The sequence below is a fragment of the Protomyctophum bolini genome, assembly GCF_963924005.1.
Source record: "Protomyctophum bolini genome assembly, chromosome: 20".
NCBI classification, from domain to species: Eukaryota; Metazoa; Chordata; class Actinopteri; order Myctophiformes; family Myctophidae; genus Protomyctophum; species Protomyctophum bolini.
In genome coordinates this window covers 20397105-20414604 of record NC_137881.1, presented here as the reverse complement: position 1 = coordinate 20414604, position 17500 = coordinate 20397105, and the positions used below count along the sequence as shown (strand labels likewise).

General features: G+C 45.9%; 1 protein-coding gene across 1 annotated transcript in view; it reads right to left on the bottom strand.

Annotated features, from left to right (window-relative positions):
- pcdh7b (protocadherin 7b) overlaps nucleotides 1-17500 on the bottom strand; it is a gene marked incomplete at its 5' end in the record, with an annotated part of 157028 nt that overhangs the window by 74327 nt on the left and 65201 nt on the right. The window contains 2 exon segments of the mRNA XM_080792747.1: nucleotides 6361-6456; nucleotides 6458-6586. Of these exon segments, the coding sequence (XP_080648873.1) occupies nucleotides 6361-6456; nucleotides 6458-6586 (225 nt within the window).

Genomic DNA, 17500 nt, shown 5'->3' with positions numbered 1-17500 from the left:
GTTATTTATACTGTACCGGATTACAGATTATTATTACTATATAGCCTGCAAAATGTATTTATATACGTATTGTTTTTATACTAGCAAAATGTTAACCCCTTTATCCCTATAGTATATTATATACTGTTTGGCGTATACAACGCATCATTGAAAACAGGTTGATCTACATTAAAGCTCGTCAGAATGCAGTATATAGGCCTACCTTGGAGATCTGCAATATTTTGTTTAAGAAGGGAGATTTTTTTTAAATAAATTGTATGTTTAAACAACAAGTGCATTATACATAATACGTATTTCATAATAATGATATGAAATCCAGTATGTGATGATCCATATATACTGCAACATTAACAAGCCGCTTAGCCCTGTGCGTGCTCCCAGCCTCAAGCAGCATGTTAATAGCTCCACAGCTGCCTCTACAGTATCTGCTGATTTCAGGCCTGAGAGAAAAGACAGGGTCAAAGTCAACGTGTTGTTTGTGCGTGTGTTACGTACAGATATGCAACCATACACACACCACCGTAGCATCTCTAATGACTCACTGCATGTCCACGCAATAGGAAAACTACGGCGACGGCCGTGACCCCTGTGAGCGCAGCGTGTGGTTAAAGTTAGAGTGAACTATCGGAGGAATGATATTACATCCCTTCAGGCGCTGCAGGGTGGGTGCCCCCGCACCACACCACGCTTAGGTTAGGTCCTAACGTGCAAACAACTCGCGCCGCGCGGATGCAAAACGCCAACCGGGAGAGCCCATGCGTGCTATTCAAAAGGCGTATACAGCTCGGCCTGACATGGTAAAAAGATGAAAACTTTCCACCCCTTCGGCGATGTTGGGAGATCGATAGTGGGAGTGGAATTCTTTGAACCCTCTGACAACGCATGCAGCGCCTCTCTCTGGCTCTCAAACTATCCCGCGTATATAGCATTTTAATCAGGTGTTAAGTATAGCGGTATACATTCTTCCATCGCTGTTTATGGAAACTCTAATGAGGGGGAATGAAGTGAGATTCCCAGCTGTACGTCGAGAGGCAACGAAAGCAAACACATTTCAACCCGCCGTGCCGAAAGGAGGGGAGCGGGGCGCGCTATGTACGCAATCTATTCCACAAACACGGTGATGCAACAGATGCCAGGGCTTTGCTTCGCTATATTGTATATCCTATTGAGGACGCGAAACCCTTTTGGTGTTTTATGTTATACTTTAGCTATTGAGAAATAGCAGATATCCAAGCTCATAGTGCGGCACAATCTGCTATTTTTTTTTAATCGTGAAAATGTGGTGCAAATCTTTGAATATATATTCTTTCAGAGCGAACGTTTTGAACTCAAATCTTTGCTTCTGGGGGGCGTCCCTGGAACAACATATTTTCAGATGCGGGTCGGCGCCCAGTATACATATATAGGCCTACTTTTGGGGGTCCTTGACATGGAAAAGTTTGAGAACCACTGAGATAGAAACATAGCTTTTTCAGAAAACTGAGAAAGCTAAGAAAACTTAGAAAGAAGCCTCAGGTCTAAATGGGATATACTGTGCACTGCATGTGGACTCGTGAAGGACTCGGCCCTTCCTTCACTCTCCATGGGAGAGTCTGCCAAGAAGAAGAAACTGCAAACTTCTAACCTCACGGTACGCGTGTGGTTTGGGTAAAGTTCACCATGCTCCCGTGGCGCTCCATGCATGGAAGGGAATAGGAGGCCTTCATCTGCCATGCATGATATCGCTCTCTGTGGACCGGAGCTCTCTGTTTTTTACCCTGTAAAATGACTTTCCATTGTGATACAGATATTACAGTAGGAACTTAAAGTATAGGCTAAACATTATTTCCATTGATCCAAAATCCAAGAACGCAATCCTTTTTTTTTTAAATAAACAAATCTGAAAATGCAGGTGGCCCCACTGTCCTAGTATAGACGCATCACACACACACACACACACACACACACACACACACACACACACACACACACACACACACACACACACACACACACACACACACACACACACACACACACACACACACACACACACACACACACACACACACACACACACACACACACACACACACACATCCACAGTGTTAAACGTGAGACTCCAAAGGGACAGCGTTCTTTATCCACACAAGGCCATGATTGATGTCACCAATCAATAGCAATCAAACCTGATGTAACCACAACGCAAACCACTGAGATACATTCATCAATAACAATAAAAAAGAAAGGGGGGGGCCCGGGCCGGTGTCGGCACGTCCTTGGGTGGAAATTGTTGTTCTGTGTTAGTGTGTGTGTGTGCTGTGTTAGTGTGTGTGTGTGCTGTGTTAGTGTGTGTGTGTGCTGTGTTAGTGTGTGTGTGTGCTGTGTTAGTGTGTGTGTGCTGTGTTAGTGTGTGTTAGTGTGTGTGCTGTGTTAGTGTGTGTGTCTGTGTTGGACACACACACTGTGTTAGTTGGTTACAATTGGTTAGTTGGTTAAATTTTTATTTTAACATTGGTTACAATTAAAGAATTCTAAATTGTTCAGAATGTTCCAAACATTTTCGATATTTTTTAAATGTTTAAAAATATATATAATATATCTGATATTATTTTAATAGCCAATGTATAAATGGTTAAAATTATTGTGATATAACGATAACAGTGGGGGGAGGGATGGGCTGAGGGAAAGAAAGTAAAAAAAAATAATGGTATGTTCAAACTGTATGTTCAACTGTTTTCTACCAATGAACATATTTAAAAAAAAATATATATATATATATATATTGTGATAGAGGCCCAGTAAATAAACTACTTTCGCTATATATAGGGACCCCCGGGAACCCCCAAAAGGACCCTTTGGGGTGTCCCCGTAGATGGATATCTCCCCATGGCTCCTGAGGGCGGGCCGGGGGTCCGACGGAAATCACGTGGCATAAAAATAAACAAGCTTTGAACATCACAACCGATGCCGAGCAAAAAGGAGAATTCTTGATTCATCGGGTGAGGTGTGGATCTGATAAGACCACAACAACAACAAGAATAGAAATATCTATATCTGCGTGATGTATCCTACAACCCTCACCTGATGCAGACGAAACAGCACACTCCATCACGCACACGCAAACACACACACACACACACGCACACACGCACGCGCGCTCTTACACAAGCCAAATCAACTGATCGTTCTACAGATAGTGTGCGGCAGCAGTCGGTTTGCTTCTCTTCAGACAAGAGGCTGATTCATGGATTGACCTTGACCGTCTTCCTTCAACAACACAGCCCCCCCCCCCCCCATTCTGGAAGCAAATGTACTCACAACATGTTTGTATAAAATGTCTCCCAAGCATCGATCCGGAGCCCGTCAAAAACACACAGAATATGTCTGTGTATAACAGCACAAAAGAAGACACTTATTTTTGCCAGTTGTGTCGGCTTTGCGTTTAATTTCGGCGGCGGGTTCGACAGATAAGCTGATCACAGTTTTTGATCTAATCACGCTGTCTGCTATCGATTGGCTCAGTCCAATTACTCTAAGCACAGAGAAAACTGAAATGAGACTTTAATTGGGGCTAATTTGGCCTGTAAAGTAAAGAACCGGTCTTACCCACATAAATATATTTAGGTGACCAGGGGTACGAGGTCCGCTCCTTTTTTACCCTCAACCAGTGTTGATTTCGTCGACTAATACGATGGCGAAGAATGTCCGTCGACTACCTTTTTTCACTGACGAAAACTAAATGGAAACTAAAGGGAAACTCCACTATGATGACTACTAAACTAACAAAAAGTAGACAAAAATGTTAGGAAGGGACTAGTGGACAAGAGATCCAGTATAATTAATTTTAAACTTGGTTGCATGCTGAAAATAGCCGATCTACGAGCTTGTGTAGATTGTAGACTCAGCAAGTATAGAATTAGCCATTATGACGGCATCAAGGCCCGCCAAAAAACATTCCAGTCGACTAAATCAACGGTAGATTTTGTCGACTAAAATCTTGTGATATTTAGTCGATATTTAGTCGACTAAAACTAGACACTAAAACATTCCAGGTGAGTAAAATGTGACTAAAATGTAATTAAAACTATTCAAGAGACTATGACCAAAACTAAAATAAAAATTTGCTGCCAAAAACAATACTGCCCTCAACACCAAATCTGTGTGCGAAAACAGCAGCTCTAGAGAGGATACAGTAGGGTTCATGTATGATACTAATGGATGCAGGGAGCTGCACCTCACACACACACACACACACACACACACAGGCAGTATTTGAAATACATGTATTTAAAATACGTATTTTCTGTATTTGAAAATACAGAAAATGCGTATTTTCTTGCGTTTGAAATACAAAAAAAGTATTTCAAATTGTATGTATTTAAAAAATACTGCCCATCTCCACACACACACACACAGAACAACAGGAATGACGTGCCCAGAGACATGCAGTGTCCATGACATCAGAGACACTGGGCTCACTGCTAAAATCTAAAATATCTAAAACCACATATTACATCTTCTAAACGTCATTAAAAAATAAATTAAAAAAGGGTCCCTTTAAGTGCCACATGCCAACTAAAACAGCAAAAGAGACCAAGGTTGGGGGCACCTGTGTATATAGCCCATTTGGGCCCTCACATCTGTCCGATTCATCCCAGTTCCTGCCCACCAGGGGGTCATTGTGAACCGTTTAAGGAGACCCCTTTCATCCATTAATTCGGTAAGCCTCATTTGGCTAATATAACTCGCCCTCGCTTTCATGTACAATAACGTGAAATCATTGGCAAATATACCGCTGCGATTTATCTCTCCTCTCTGTGCGTTTCCACCACCCCGTGTTTCCAAACACAAAGACATGCGTGTGGATATTGTTTTTTTGTGAATGAGGACTCACCGCCCTTGTTGCGCCACTCGAATCCATTTTGAATGTTCTTATCCTAAGCCACCCTGGGGAAGCCGCGGCACTCAGGCTTAGCAGACTGTAGACAGCTAGCGCTTGTTAAGCACACGTCTTAGTCTACGAGGTTATGAGTAGGGCCATTACCCTCATAGTGCACGCCCACAGACACAAACCCATGTAGAAATATAACTGCACGCGCACACACACACACACACACACACACACACACACACCAAGTCAAACGTGAATGCTTGTGTTTCTGTGGCCTTGGAAACTAGCACATGCAAGGCTATAGCGGTATATGAAAGCTACCTAGAGACCGACATAACAATGGGCTTTTCTCCTGGCCCGGTGTGCCCCTCAGGGCGGACCGCCTATTGCATTACCACCTACAGAACATCAATTCAACCTACAGTCCTCTGATTAGAAGGAAATAAAACGGCTGTAGGAGCCCTCAAGCCAGCTCCTCATTGCAAATCAGTGCAGCAGCTACTGTATCTGGGCCAGATCAAGAGCTCACGCACGCACGCAAGTATGCACGCAAGTATGCACGCACGCACGCACGCACGACACTCACACCCTCATTTTTGCACCCTTAAATTCATTTAGAGGATTCAAACGAACATAGAGAGATCAATGCGCGGCCGGCCGCCGTTGAGAGATCTCTAAGTTGAAAATGAAATTCATTGACAATCGCAAAGCGGTTGGAATTATACTATGCAGCGAGCACAGACCAAAAAAGAAATAATTTAAAGGGCCTTGGTCTGAAGCGGAGCTGCCTGCAACACACACTCTCTCCGTCTCTCTCTTAAAAGCTTTGATGAAATTACCCCAGGTCTTTCAAACCAAACCCGGAGACTTTCAATCAATCCCACAAGCCTCGTCATCACCATTCAAGCCCTGGAGCACGTGTACCGTATCTCCTCAGCGGCCGTTTTAATCAAATCCCACTCAACGCCCCGGCAAATTAAAAAAGAGAAACGTTCTCGGCTATACAGTATATATGGGCCCCGACTCCACCACGGAGGACTGCTTTCAAACCAACTATACGCATCGACTAAAGCCTATACTACCTACCCCTAAATCTGAAATTAACAATGCATGAACAAAATAAAAAAGTATAGTTTGTGTGCAATAGATTAGTCACTATCTATGCTCCGATGTGCTTCACTACCTTGGATACAGTCGGCAGTTTCTGATGCCGACTGCACGCGTGTGTGTGGTGCGTGTGTGTGGTGCGTGTGTGTGCGTGTGTGTGTGAGCGAGTGTGACTGCATGTATGTGTGCCGTGCACTGTAAAAATCCTCAGTCAGCTGGAGTGGAAATTAACGTATTTAAATTAGCACTGAGGATCGCAGCGTGTGTGTAACTGTGTGTGCTTCCCTTGCGTTTCCCGCGTTGTGTGCTGTCTGCGGTATATGTGTTATCATGATTAAATTAGCTTATATAATCTGTTTTTTCTTTCTTTAAGCCCCTACCATTTTCCATGTGCTCTGCCTCACCGACACTGCCATCCGGCGTAGTCCTCTCGTAGCTGTCCTCGGGCAGGGGCAGCGCGCCCAGCCGGGGTCCCCCCGACGAGCTCTTGCTGCTGGGCGTCTCCGACTCGTCCAGGCCGCTGTCGTAGCAGCTCTGCAGCGATCCCTGCTGGTTGTGGGGGTCCTGGGGCTGGCTCACCACCGAGAAGGTCACCCGGCGGAACGGCTATACAAGAGACAGAACCAAAACGGGGGAAGGTCCGGGGTCACTCACTTAACTAATCAAGACGGGGACGTTCCTTCCTATACTCACGTGTGTGTGTGTGTGTGTTTTGGCTAATAGAGCTCTTCTGCTGGAGCAGTTTATTTGTATTTTTTCCTCTATATTTATTGAGGGGCGCTATAGAGTTAACGGACAATTACGGGAACTGCATTTTCCCCGTAAACCGCAAATTTAGCAGGCATATAGATATATACAGTAATATACAGGTGTGATGGTACAATTCGGGAGTTTACGGGAGTTTTTGGAAAGTTTAACGGGAGTTTCCTGTAATATACACACGTATTCCAAGCTTTTTGCGCAGTGTATAAGCAGCTATTGTGTAGATTCTGTCTGAACACAAACATAAAATGCCATGGACAATGAATGGACAATTGGTCTGAGCAAACCGGCTGTCGGTATGTCGGTGGAAACCTTCGGGCCAATAAGGGACCACTATTATTGGTGGCATAACTTATGTTTCAAGGTCGGTATATATATATATAAGGTCAATAATGGGTCTAAAGATGGAGCGCCCCTCATTTCTCACGGGTGTGATTTTATTATGCCACGATTTTGCAACCCATTCTTTCCACCAAAGTGTCAATTATCTAATGTAATCCTGGGCGCTATACGACACGTCCTCCATGGCCACCTGTTTACCTGTGTCACACTGATGAAAGAGGACAAGGTGACGGAGCTGCGTGTCCCGGTGGGAGGCCATGACAGAGCACGGGAAGGAAGGGGGGGGGGGGGGGGGGGGGGGCGCCACCAGCTGGGCGCGCATGCCCGAGGACAGGCACGCCACGCGTGCACGCACGCACGGGCATTATATACACTGTACTGTACTGAGGCGCGAACCGAACACTCACGTGAGACTAAATCAACTACATTTATAGTCGACTAAATCTACAGTTGATTTTGTCGACTGAAGATTATTTTGGCGGTGCCTTGATGCCTGATTTTACACTGGCTGAAAATAGCCGATCTACAAGCTCACAACGAGTCACGCTGCGACACGTTGTGAGCTTGTAGATCGGCTATTTTCAGCATGCAACCAAGTGTAAAATGTCTTGTGTCTTTTACTCATACTAGATGACGAAATTGACAATATTTTTAGTCTCAGTTTTAGTCATCATAGCTTAGTTTTCATTTCGTTTTCGTCAGTGAGAAAAGGCAGGCGACAGACATTTTTCGTCATAGCATTAGTCGACTAAATCAACACAGGTATATATACACACAAACGCACCTGACACGCGTGCCGCGTGCGCAGACACACGCAGGCCGTATCTATACCGTACTTACTGAGACGCAAACACCCACGTGAGCCAATGCACGCACGTCACATGCACGCACGTGCGCACGCAGGACAAAAAGGACATGCATGCATGCACGCTCGTGGATACACTGCGCCGTATGCACGCGCATGGTTTTCCTCGTTAAGCAATTGGTTCCTGCTTGCCAAGGTGTTATTGACCAGCGGGGCTGAGTTAAGCAGTGACAGAGCATGTCATTAAAGGTATACTGTAAGGTCTCCCTCGTTCTAATCTACAGCCTCATCCTCGCCTTGCCTTCCACGTTGGAAAGGATGGTTTCCACTCTCCGTCCTTGTCTCCTTTACTGTCTATTTTCACTCCCTCTCCCCCTCCCCTCCCTCCCCCCCTCCCTCCCTCCCTCTCTCCATCCTGGCTGCGTGGCCAAGCCGCAGAAAGGTAATGGTACAGAGAGAGACAACGGGGGAAGAGGAGGATGACGAGGAGGAGGAGGAAGTATGTGGCGCGAGGAATGAAAAGACCGTGCTCAGTCATTACCAGAATAAATGGCATAACGAATAGCTAATGGTGTTCATTAATTAGATACAAACACGCACAGCCACGGCGCCCACACACCCCCATCAGCCCCCCCCCCCCCCTCTCTCTCTCTGCCGCGCGTCACGTCGTTTCTCTGAATGTGCTCCTCGCCGGACATCTTCACAAGGCCTCCACTTTGTTCTTCCTCCCTCCCTCTCTCTCTCTCTCTCTCTCTCTCTCTCTCTCTCTCTCTCTCTCTCTCTCTCTCTCTCTCTCCCCCCTTCCATCTTGCGTGTCACCTCCGTCGATCATGGGGAATACGGTATTCAACGGAACACAACAGGCCCATTACTCAAGAACTCTGTTTTCTTGACTCTCTCTCTGTACGACAGACTCAAATGTACACTGCCATCAACAGTATAGTTACAGTAGAGTTCCAGCTTTAAGGTCATGGCTGCTGTGTCGGGGCAGAAACCCTCACATGTGAATGTCCATATTTCAACTTTGCATGAATGTCTTAGTTCACTCTGACACGTGTGACCGACAGGTCCAAGAAGATTATCGGAGGCGTATATACGCATATGCGGACGTGAGCAACACACCGCAACACGCAGAGGGATATCTCTCCATCTCTAAAACACACACACAACCTGGACGGTTAGCTCAACAGTCTGGGCACCTATAGGCTGCTGAGCCACGGGTTCCACTCCTGATCCCAACGGTCTTTTGCCGCATGCGTGTCTTAAATGGTAAATGGTGCATTTATATAGCTTCTTTATCCAAGGCGCTTTACATATATTGTGCATTACATTCACCCATTCACACACACATTCTTACACCGATGGCGGCGGAAACCATGCAAGGCACCGACCAGCACATCGGGAGCAATTAGGGGTTCACAGTCTTGCTCAAGGACACTTCGACACTAAAAAGTGACAAAAAAAAGAATTAAAAAAAACCCTCACACAAACACGCACGCACACATGACATCCCGAGCAAGTGGGTGACAGGTCATCTTAGCCTCTTGGTTATTGTGTGGTGCTGCAGTGCCTCTGAATCTCTGCCAGATTCTCCTTTTGACAAGACACTGGGAGGAGAAAGAGGAAAAGAGAAAAAACGGTCCTTCTCACTGTGCGCCGAAATTAGCATTTATTTATTTCCCACCCTGGGTTCCTCTCTCTCTGGTTGGCTGCCTGGCTAACGCAGCAATCTTGGCAATAAATCATGTTTCCATGTAATTACAATCAACACTCAACAAATGAATTGACATAAATATTCATATGAATTTCACTTGGATAGTCAAACATTTGTTGCATAATTAAAACGGGGGGCCTAGCAGGGGAACCGTTTCTATCAGCGGAATAACACTTGAAGTAGTTGTTTGAATATCAAAACAATCTTATTCATTTATTTGTGTGTGTGTGTGTGTTTGGGGGGGTTGGGGGGGAGTATGTTGGTTTGTTTGTTGAGTCTCAATTGTTTGATGTGGTGATTGTTTGCAACCCCCAAAGCTAATAACACGTGTGTGTGTGTGTGTGTAAAATAAAGCGATACAAATTACGATGGCTGGTTGAGGTGTAAGTGTCTAATTTGGGCTTTGTTGTACAGCACAGCACCAAAGAAATGAATAACAAAAAATGAGGCAGTTCACAAGCTCCCAGCGTGTGGCGCGTGCAGGGACACCATGTGAGCTTCATGTGAATTGACTGTTTTGGGCGCGCGGAGCGGCAGCGTACGGCGAGGCACAAACCAGGGCCTCTATATGCTTCTTGACTCCTTGACTGCTGCCTAATGAATTGCTGGTAAGAAGCGTTGAGAAGAAAAGCAACACTCGAGCGCTCGTACACTGAAGGGAAATTGAGTTTGGGAGAGAGCGGAGAAAAGCCGGGAGAGAAAGAGAAAGAAAAAAGGAAAAAGTCACAAATGAACAAATAGATTCTGTTCACCTGCATTCCCCGTTTTTTCCCCCACACTGCAGGGAGAAGCAGATAGATGGAAATAAAGGAAGAAAGAGGTGTGGGGGGAAAAAAAAGCTAATTTGTTTGCAGACCAGAAATGGAGTTCAGGCAGAGATGGCCGCGGGGGGCTCTCGGTTTATAGATGCCGGCACCAGTCTGCAGAGTGACCTCCGCTCCCTTCCCTTTCTGTGTCTTTTGAGCAGGATAAATTAAAAAAGACATTGTTCTATGCCAAATTGTTCCTCTTTCTTTCCCCCCCCCCCTTCTCCTCAACGCTCATATTTTCTGAGAAAATATTATTTGTGTTGCATACCACACGTGAAGATCATGGCCCGACTTTTCAGTGTGCGAAGAAACCTGTCTGACCTGTCAGAGCTGTCAAACCAACCGCCGTGGCCCAACCGACGGCCAAAACTGACCACAATTCCGTCTGACACATGATTGCCTTACACACACACACACACACACACACACACACACACACACACACACACAGACACACACACACACACAGGTTTGGATTGCTATATTAGTGAGGATATCGACGTTTTATAACGGCGATTTTAGGATTGCCATTTTAACAATTCTTTGTCATTTTTTTAATATCCTAACCCTAAAGCTGAAAAAAATCTAATATACATCTGTGGATAACATATTTTCTGGCAGAACTCCATCCCTAACCCTTACTCTAACGCAAGTAGCCTATTGCGTTAGCAATTGCATAAAACAACAATTTCCCTCGTGAGGACCCATTAAAATGGTCTGTTTCTGACATTCTACTATACTTGAGGGAGCATTATAGGCCCTCAAGTATAGTAAAACAAGTTCACATGCATGCATATGCGCGCACACACACACACGCACACACGCACACATGCACACACACATGCACACACACATGCACACACACACACACACACACAGCGTGGAGGTTATAGTATTGGACCTTGGGGCTATCCCAACAGACACCGTTAGCATTAATGAGACACGGTATACACGATGTGACTGACAGCCACACCCACTCCTCTGCATGGTGACACATAGGGGAAGGTGGGGGGGTGGCGACCTTTCCTCAGTGGGACGGGGCCTGTCGACGGTGGGTTCCCAGAGCCCCGACACTTTCATTAACCCTGACCAGGTAATGGCCTCATCTGCTGCCCCTTCCTGACCCCCCTGCCCCCGCCAGTCCCCCGAGCTGCCAATCATCGCAGCGTTAGCGTGCACACGCACGCACATGCACACACATATCTCTGACCCCCCCCCCCCTTCCCCCTGTGCATGTGACCTATAGCTGTCCCGACAGCTTCGCCATCATCATGCTTCACTCCTGTGTGGTTTTCATTACATGGTAGCGTTCAGACTCAGCTTGATGTCTACCAGATGCAGGTCCCATACCATGCATGTTGGGCCCTCTACCTTAACTTCTATAGGCCCCCGTCCGTGACGGAAAGCACACTGTGGACAGCTATATATATATATATATATATATATATATATATATATATATATATATATATATGGGGGTGAGATAAAGGCCTCCACGTCGGGCCGAGGCATAAACGAACAGGCCTAAATGAGTCACGGGGGTTTAGCGGGGAGCGGCGTCTGAGTATATAATAAGCCCCCAAACGTTTGCCTATTTCCTGGACGCTGAAGGGAAAACACATGGCGCTGCTGCTACGCCTGTTCACGTCCAGCCTGCGGCCAACCACAACAGAACGGGCGTCACTGCAGCGTCAATAATGTGCCACCCCTTGGGTTTTGGTTCTTTCATTTCCTCTGAAACCCCCCCCCCCCCCCCCTCCCCTCCCCACCTCCTTACTGACTGCCCAACCCCCCCGTCGACTATCTAACAACAGACCCCTCCCTCCCCACCTGATGGACTATAGTAAACTCTGCCTAACGATGAAGTCACTGGTGGACGGGTTTCTGAAATGCCCACAGCCCTCCTATATACAGTATGAGACACAGACCGAGTTGGAAAAATGGTGCCATTTTATCATGGTTATTAGTGAGGACCTATTATATGAAGATAGGTTGAAAAGTGGTGAAGTGGTCTTCTAAGTAGTAGGCCTTTTTTCTTTTCTTTTTTCAAATGTCTCACTATCCTTTTTATAGCATTTTTGTGATACATTGTGATTTCTTGTTATCTCACCTCACAAGAGAAGTTTCCGAAAGGAAAAATAAAGTACTTTGAAGTTGAAGTTGAATGCGTCCAGGGGCCTGTCAGGAGTCAGGACTGCTTGGTTCACTCAAGCCAGACTTTGTGATCCAAACCCTATAACGGTATACTACTCTTGGCAGAACATTCTATAACAAATAGCAAGATCTATAGCAGGGATGAGCAACTTTGACAATGGAGAAGGCCACTATATTCCCACATTCGTTCCAGAGGGCCGATATACAAGCTCAAAATGCGTCGCAATGCTACACGTTTTGAGCTTGTAGATCGGCTATTTTTGCTATATTTTAAATCAAATCCTGAACATTCTTTTGTCATTTTGAATTGGAATCTTGAAATGTAACCTTTTTATTTAATTTCAAATGCACTTAGTTATAGTTACGTCAACTTACTTAACAGACTAAATCCAAACACACAAAAAGACAATAACATTTTAATAGCATATACTATAGTCATTAAGCTACTAAGATAGACTGAAGTAATTAAAGCGGGTCATGTTTCCATGATTGGAATTGTATAACAGCTGAAATCAATAATATATCACTATTCTGATAGTTAAATGAAGTTGAGGGCTGCCATGGTTGCCCAGGCATGATCTAAAGCAATGTCTCGGCGCAATGTGTTTCGAAGCTTGTTTATTCGTCCATGAATAGGAGTTTTGTTTTGAGCCCAACTCTCTCTCTCTCTCTCTCTCTCTCTCTGGATGACTACATTTGCAATTAGACCCACTTTCTCCCTCGTTCGTATAGATGGGAGAAGAAAAGCAGAATGTATGGACGGATGCTGGGTCTGAGGTGGAGGAGGGGAGGGGAGGGGAGGGGCAGCAAACACGGCCATGTGTGTAATTTCAGCTGGAAAGCGGCATTTCACCTGTGTCGGACGCCACTGCCCCCCCCCCACTATACCGGGAAACTGTGACGGGAAAATTGTCCGTCCGCAAACATTAAGACTACGGGGCCTGTGTCTTATTGCAGCCAAGCAAAGAGAAGAAAAGAAAGAAAGAAAGCATTTTAAAAGGTCTGGAAGAGAAGGAGGTATGTGTGAGAGAGTGATGGAGGTAAGGATAAAGGAGTTGGGGGTGAGTAGGGGGAGAGAGAACTAGCCAAAGAAAGAGGCACGGAGAGAGAGAGATACTTGAGAATTACACATAAGTGTGGTGATGATTGCCAGAAGTGGCAGTCTGTAATTACGAAGCCCCATGATTCATTTTTAATGGCCAGCCGTACAGTGACCTGCGATACCGCCACCACCATCAGAGACCCGCGCATAGCAGCTGCCTAAATAGCCGCGCAACGCCTCGCTTATTTACGCGTCGCCGATTTGCCGCTTGCTAAACGGCCACGCCACGAGGTGCGGCGCGGCGCTACGTTAGCATAGCTCGTATGCACCAGGCGACCCGCGGCCTCATTAAGGAGCTCATGGCTTACAATCGCATCGCCTTCAATTATTGAATTAAAAACGATGGCGAGATAACGACACGGTTGTTCCCGTAACAAATGAGACGAATGCCCTCAAGGTGAAACGTCTGAGTGGAAATCAATCGGAATCTGATCGGGGACGGGGTCAGGTTCTATTTGGGTGGTACTCGATTACACTTAATTACTAGCCTCCGGGCCTAACCTGAGACGACCATTTTGGATAGAGATGCATGTATGCAGCCAGAGCTCATGAAGGACAGCAGGGACGTGCACAGATAGACGTCAATTAAGGGGGCTTCAGCCCCTGCCCTTTTACCCGTCTGTAAAACAACTGCCCTCTCCAGACCACGGATGCAGCATTTACAGTACTATGGTGAAAGAAATGCAAATGCCCTCCTCTCCTTTCTATTGTATGTCATACCGGAAGGCAGCATTCAGGAGAATTGTTTTTTTCCCGAAGCCTCCTGAACTAATTTACATTTTGCATCTCCAGTAGATAAAGAGTGCAGGGTTGCACCCCTAAAATAGCTGATCTACAAGCTCTCAATGCGTCGCGTTGGAAGGGACTAGTGGACAAGAGATCCAGTATAAGTAATTTTACGACAAAAAGAAAATCAACCAGGTGCAAAAAACGAATAATGTAAAGTAGTGCTTAAAGGATCAGTGGGACTGGAATACTACAGAAAAGGCTGCGATCAGGGCACTCAAAATGTAAAAAGAATGAGGAGAGGGTGGATAAAAATAAATGTACTTTACTTAGAAAAGTTAAAATAAGCCAACATGTTTCGACTCAAAAAGAGTCTTCATCAGGGCAAGTAAGTCATATTACACCAAGCTGAAAATATCAGATCTACAAGCTCACCACGCGACGCAGCGTGGCGCGTTGTGAGCTTGTGACTACAGCGACTGCAGATTTAGTCGACTGAAATGTGACTAAAACTAAATGCAAACAAAAAAAACTAAAAAATAAAGAATTTGCTGTCAAAATCAAACACTGCTTTAGAGTCACCCCCGGGGGCATCCTGAGGTGAGAGTGGTAGAGTGGGCTGCGCTCGGAAGGACATGTAGGAAGGGAGGGTAGGAGGGGGGGGGGGGGCATGGGGGTCATGGGGGTTTCAGGTGTCATGTAGGAGTTCATGTATATAGGAAGGGAAGGAGAGAGGGAGGGAGGGGGGACATGGGGGTCACGGGGGTTTCAGGTGTCATGTTGGAAGTTTGAATGTTAGCTTTTGGGGCCCACAGCCCGTCAAGCTCCAGTGCTCTTATCTTCAACTCTCTGCATTCCCTCACTTGTTTTGTTATTTCTCCTTCAACTCCTCCATCGGGGACACTTTCCCAGCAAAACAGCCAGACAAGGAGGAAGAAGGGGCCAATTTTTCTTCTTTCTCTCCAAACAACACCCACAACATCAGGAAAGATGAAGAGGGGGTGGGAGGGAAGGGGGGGATGGAGGAGGAAACTTAACTGCCCATGCAGTGAAAAGAGAGAGACGCAAGTGTGTGTTTGTCTTTGTTTTTGTTTCCCCGGCAGGCTTTCAGAAGCACAGTCAGGCGTAACCGGGAAGCCAATCAATCACTTGACCAAACTCTTTACAAAAAATAAAAACCCAACTCTGTGACCTCTGGGGTCACGGAACCTCGCCGTAATGGATCTAAAAGTACAACGGCGCTGTGGAGTTGTGTGTGTGTGTGTGTGTGTGTGTGATGGATCGACTTCAACACTTCAAAATAACTCACCGATCCACACACCTGCGTGGAGATCAAGCAATACACACAGGTGTGCCGAGTTGGACGATGATGACATTTTGTGATCATCTTAATACACAGCCCTGTCAGAGGGTGATTGGCACTCGTTATGCTTTGATTGTTTCTTTAAAAAAGTTATGATGGATACAACCCCCACCGCACACGCACACACACGTACACCCACACACACTCATACACACACGCGCCCACACATGCACGCCCACAACGGCACGCTCGTTATTATCCGACTAATCGATTGGTTGTCCTTGAACACTAGTGCGTTCACTGACGTGGCTCTCCCAGTGGGACACCGTTGACCTTCCATATCGCCCTCGTTTAAGAGTGGAAACATCTCAATATAAATAAATATAGTCGTCATGGCTCTGTGAGCAGCAAAGCATTTAACACAATCCTATAGCAGGCTAGTGGCAAAGCGAAAAAGAAAAAAAACCCATGTCTGACTAATCAGTATTTTTCCCCCCTGAGGTTTAAGCACTTTAGAACTGAGACCAGATTCTACTATACAAAATGTCTTCTCAATCATGACAGTTTTCTGGAAAAACCACATCATGTTTCAATGTCAGTGGTTCTCAAACTATTTCATGTCAAGGACCCCAAAAAATATATGTAGTTGGCCGCTGACCCCCATTTGAAAATATGTTGTTCCAGGGACACCCCCCCAGAAGCAAAGAATTGAGTTAATGTGAGCACCACAACAAAACACATTGTTGTGGTGCTCACATTAACCTCAGGAAGTATTGAGTTGCTTTTCTGTTTGAGGCTCCTGGCTGGTAGCCTATACTACTACTGGTCAACCAGCAGGCTCCTGGCTGGTAGCCTACTACTACTGGTCAACCCTCAGGCTCCTGGCTGGTAGCCTATACTACTGGTCAACCCTCAGGCAGCCTCAGGCTCCTGGCTGGTAGCCTACTACTACTGGTCAACCAGCAGGCTCCTGGCTGGTAGCCTACTACTACTGGTCAACCAGCAGGCTCCTGGCTGGTAGCCTACTACTACTGGTCAACCAGCAGGCTCCTGGCTGGTAGCCTACTACTACTGGTCAACCAGCAGGCTCCTGGCTGGTAGCCTACTACTACTGGTCAACCCTCAGGCTCCTGGCTGGTAGCCTATACTACTGCTGGTCAACCAGCCGGTGTCTTCCCGGTTCTCACTCACTGTCCAGTGTCCACCACCCACCAGCAGCACCAAGCTCAGTCTTGTCGTAGTCCACCACCATGCAGCAGCAATTAAACTCTGTCTGCGCTCGACCAAAACCACTCAAACGCTAACCTAAAGGCTGAACAGACAGACACGCTATCGCTATGCTGACGTCATGTCGAGTGACGTCATGCATGCGCCAGACACTGCAAAATAGTGCCCGCCTTATAGCATTAAAATATTAACTATTTTTAAAGTGAAGAAGATGTGTTTTACATTTAAAAAATTAGTTATAGAGGGCAAATATAATGTTTTTTTTAAGCCATACAAGTCTTATCACCCTGCAGGGTTCCTTTTAAGAACTTCTCCCCCCGTGGCGGCGTGGCCCAGTGCAAAGGGATGAATCCTCATCATCCCTCAAGGAGGAAGGGAGAGAGAGAGAGAGACAGACAGTGACAGATGTGTTGTTTTTTACTTAGATTTTAGTTTTAGTCATAGTGTTTTGAATAGTTTTCATTTAGTTTTAGTCAACTAAATGTCGACAAAAATGCGTCGCAGTCGCATCACGACACGTTGTGAGCTTGTTGATCGGCTATTTTCATAGCATGCAACCAAGTGTCTTTTACTTAT